Genomic DNA, 4012 nt, shown 5'->3' on the forward strand with positions numbered 1-4012 from the left:
TACAGGAAAACACTAATGGTATGATGATAATTTTTTTAAGCGGGATTCAAAATTATATAATTGTTAGCAGTTAAAGTAAGGTCTGGGATGGGAGTATTTGTTGGTATTGTAATTAATTCTGTCCTGCTATAGCCTTCCCTCCTGCATTTATTACTTTTATAAACAAGAGAAAACTACCTCTTCTTCAATTATAAAACAAGTATCACAGACGTTAATATTTGTAAAGTGCTCTGAACAGCGTATGGCAAATAGAAATAGTACAATAGAAAGTTGTTTGTTGAATAAAAAATAATGAATTAATTCATCTATATATGTATTTTGGCGATTACAGAACATAATTAAAGGTAACTTAAAATAAGTCAATGCTCCTCTAGACTCCTTTGGGTCTACATTTTATACATTTTGCAAAATATATAAAACCATAAAACCAGAACTTCTACGGCCTCTAATCAAGGAATGCTCTTCCATCTCTAATAACACTCATCCTTTCATCTCCTGCTTCTCTGCTCTGTACACTTCTCACATATGCTCCTCTATACTCCCCTCCATACTTTATACTCTCCTCTGTACTCCTCTGTACTCTCCCCTTCTTTTCTTTCTCTCTTGCAGAACCTACTCCAGCTTCTCCCAGACCAGGTCCCAAATGGGATCTGGTCCCCACCCTCCCTGTGCAACCCATTCTATTAACCCCTCCCTTCTGGCCACTCAGGCGTTTCACTGTCCCCTAAAGGATCCACATTCATCACTCCCTCAACAACCCCACCTCTGCTGGTCCCCTCATTTCCTCCCTCTGCTTCCTCTTCTCTTCTTTGTCACATCACTACCGCTCTCAACCATTCCATACTCCTCCTTTTCACCTCTTTCTAAAGGTGGGACCCAGGGCCTCATTAAGATTTTCATAAAATCTATGAAGCTTTACATTCCTAGGCCCTTTCCACTATGACATTCATATATACATATATAAATAATATTTACATCTGCATTGGTATAAGACATATACAATCCAGGCTGGCTTCACTATTACACATACATCATTATTTTCATTTTTCTTCTGATTTTAAAATAAATTTTAAAAATTGGGGTGCTGTAAAATGTAAATCAGGCTTTAGGCATGGTGCATACTATGCCCAATGGATGTCTGGCTTACTGAGACCTCCCAACGAAATCCTCCACCTGGCACTTGAATACCTTCAGAAGGAACACAATATTTAAAATCTGTAGTAATTTTATTTTGGAATGAACAACCATGTGGAAATAAAGCTTAAAAATAACGTAAGGAAATCCATTTCCATTAAAGATGAGAACATTCCAGAAACAAAAATGCATACGTTAACCTCACTTTACAGCAGTACATGGTGCAGTCTGTGGCAGGCCTTAGGAAAAATGGTTTTAACCCACGCCTCACTGAACAGCAATAAAGAAACTATGTTTTGAGTAGATCACTATATAAGATAAAATATAAAAGCCTACAAACAAGGTAACTAACATTAAATGTGAATTTGCTATAAATGTTTATTCTTATACTAGCAGTTTCACTAATCAAGTGTATTTTAAATAATATAATCTGCTGCATTTCTATAACAAAGAGATGAAGGCACAGCTAGTGCAAGCATAATAAAATCCATTTACCTCAATGAGAAGGCTAGGAAAAGGATGCTATCTCGCTTCACTTTACAATCCCAAACATAGATCTCAGTTACAAGTTCTGGTAATTTTTCATAGCTGCAGCCTAATAGCAACCTAAAAAAAGCAATGGATTCACAATAGTAAAGTCTTCACATACTTTGAGAATTCACTGCCTAATAAAATTGTTGACAAAGTTTATACCACTGGAGTGCTAGGTGAAATGCATTGTTAAACATATTTGGACATAATTTTAAATTGAAGACTACCAAGAAGAGACACGTGAAGACTGCAAGTAACGAATGATTAAGTTTTGGTTATTGTAAAAGCCGGTTGTTAACCTGGGGGCCCACATACTCCAACCATTCTGCTTCAACAATCGTTGACTTCTGCCTGGGAGTTTTGGTTTTTGCCTTTAGCACCATAAACTGCAGTCACCCAATTCTCCTGAGTCATTCTGTCCTAAACCGGGTTATTACATTCCCCGATCATGGCCTCTTGCTCTGCCTCAAGGGCTTCTCCTGTAAAGTATAACACAGCTCTTGAGATGACAAAAGTGTGCAAGGTGTGAGCTAATGAGGTCATTCTCATTAGCATCTAGGCCCCACTGGAGAGCACTGAAGAAGGACTCTTGGGGAAATTCCCGGGTTGCGGTACACATCAGCCCCCCAAAACTGTGTCTTTCAGGACCGTTTGCACAGTGACGTTCTTTCCCTTCTTCCATTCTATCATGGTGCCAAAGCAATACTCTACCGCAGATCCCCTGAAGGGGTGGGGGTCACAGTAATCGAGCTTAGACTTGAGGGTGTATGTTTCGGTCAGCACCTCATTTGTGAAGTAGTCGTTGGGTTCGGAGTGAAATCCCAGTGTAAAAGTGAGTGGCTCCTTGGATTTTGGAAACTTGACTTTCACGTCTCGCAAGAGCTTCAGAATGGGATTGTCATACTTTTGTCGTTGTTGTTTCGTTTTTTCGGAGTATTGCTCTGTAGCCCAGGCTGGAGTGCAGTGGCGCAATTTCAGTTCACTGTAACCTCCACCTCCTGGGTTCAAGCGATTCTCTTGTTTCAGCCTCCTGAGCAGCTGGGACTACAGGCGCGTGCCACCACGCCCGGCTAATTTCTTTCTTTCTTTCTTTCTTTTTTTTTCTTTTTGTATTTTTAGTAAAGACTGAGTTTCACCGTGTTAGCCAGGAAGGTCTCGATCTCCTGACCTTGTGATCCGCACGCCTCGGCCTTCCAAAATGCTGGGATTTCAGGCGTGAGCCACCGCGCCCGGCCTAGTCATATTTCTTAATCAGCGGGGCCACCTCCTGGACATTCTTTAAAGCCGTGAGCCAGAAATCGGGGATCCCTATAGGATTCTCTTTTTCTCCGTCCATATTATGTCCCTCGATTCCTTCATACTCCCCAAACACCTCCCCGACATCCTCGAAATCCTCCTCACAATCCTCCACCAAGTTCTCGTACTCTGGATTCTCCTCTGGACCATATATCTGAGCATTAGAATCACCGGCCACCTCATTATACTCATAGTCCGCGACCTTGAACTTCATCTCTCACACTCCTCTTTCGTGGGCTCATACAGTGCATTGGTGATCTGCCGTCTCTTTTCCAATAAGGGTTCATAGATGGCAGCAAACTTCCTCTCGATGGAATGAAATTCCCTCAGGTACTTGGCCTCTAGGACGGCACATTTGGTCTGAAGCTTTTTGAGAGTGTACACTCGGTACTTAACCACCAGAGGCTGCCTCTCAATAAAATCTACGTCTGGGGAGTACTCCATCAAAGACTGAGGAGAGGCTGTGGCTGCCACAGCACCGACTAATGGGCCCTTTTCACCGGCTGTGCTGTGTTCTCTGAACCCTTCCATTATTAGCTTTTTGGCAGGGAAGCACTCACCGCACTGTAGGCGATGGCTTGGCCCAGGCCGCCGGCACCTGGGGAGGCTAAGACGGATGCTGAATGAAGCAGCTGCAGCTGCTATGGGAGCTGGCCTGGGGTGGCGCAAGCCGCGGAGGGCAAGAGTAGCAGGATAAAGGTCTTTCCCACTAGCTGCCGTGGCAAAAGGAGGAGGTTCCACAATCCGATTGTGCAGAAAATGACTCTCTAAACCCTTTTTTTGCTTAACAGCTCGCCCTATTTGCTGAGTAGCCGTGATTGACAAACCGTCGTCCAATGAATGATTAGATCCGTCACATTACTAGTGCCACTCACCTTCCTGGCGGTAGCAGCTCCCATAGTTTCTATACGGGAGGGGCTTACTGAAAATCATCTGGTCGGGGAGAAGCGGTCAGAAACTGCTTTAAACCTGAGAAAACTTAAATGTAGAAGAGCAAAGAAATGAGGCGAGAGGTGTTTTTAGAGACCAGAAACGTGACTCATAGCCTTCT

General features: G+C 43.0%; 1 protein-coding gene across 1 annotated transcript; it reads right to left on the minus strand.

Annotated features, from left to right (window-relative positions):
• Positions 1-2751: 2751 nt before the first annotated feature.
• On the minus strand, positions 2752-3692 carry LOC135969140 (putative nucleosome assembly protein 1-like 6). The gene has a single exon (XM_065538005.2). It carries the CDS (start codon positions 3490-3492, stop codon positions 3172-3174), a length of 321 nt encoding a protein of 106 aa, XP_065394077.1. The 5' UTR covers positions 3493-3692; the 3' UTR covers positions 2752-3171.
• Between the last annotated feature and the right edge of the window lie 320 nt (positions 3693-4012).

This window comes from Macaca fascicularis, chromosome X (genome assembly GCF_037993035.2).
Source record: "Macaca fascicularis isolate 582-1 chromosome X, T2T-MFA8v1.1".
In the NCBI taxonomy this organism is placed as follows: domain Eukaryota; kingdom Metazoa; phylum Chordata; class Mammalia; order Primates; family Cercopithecidae; genus Macaca; species Macaca fascicularis.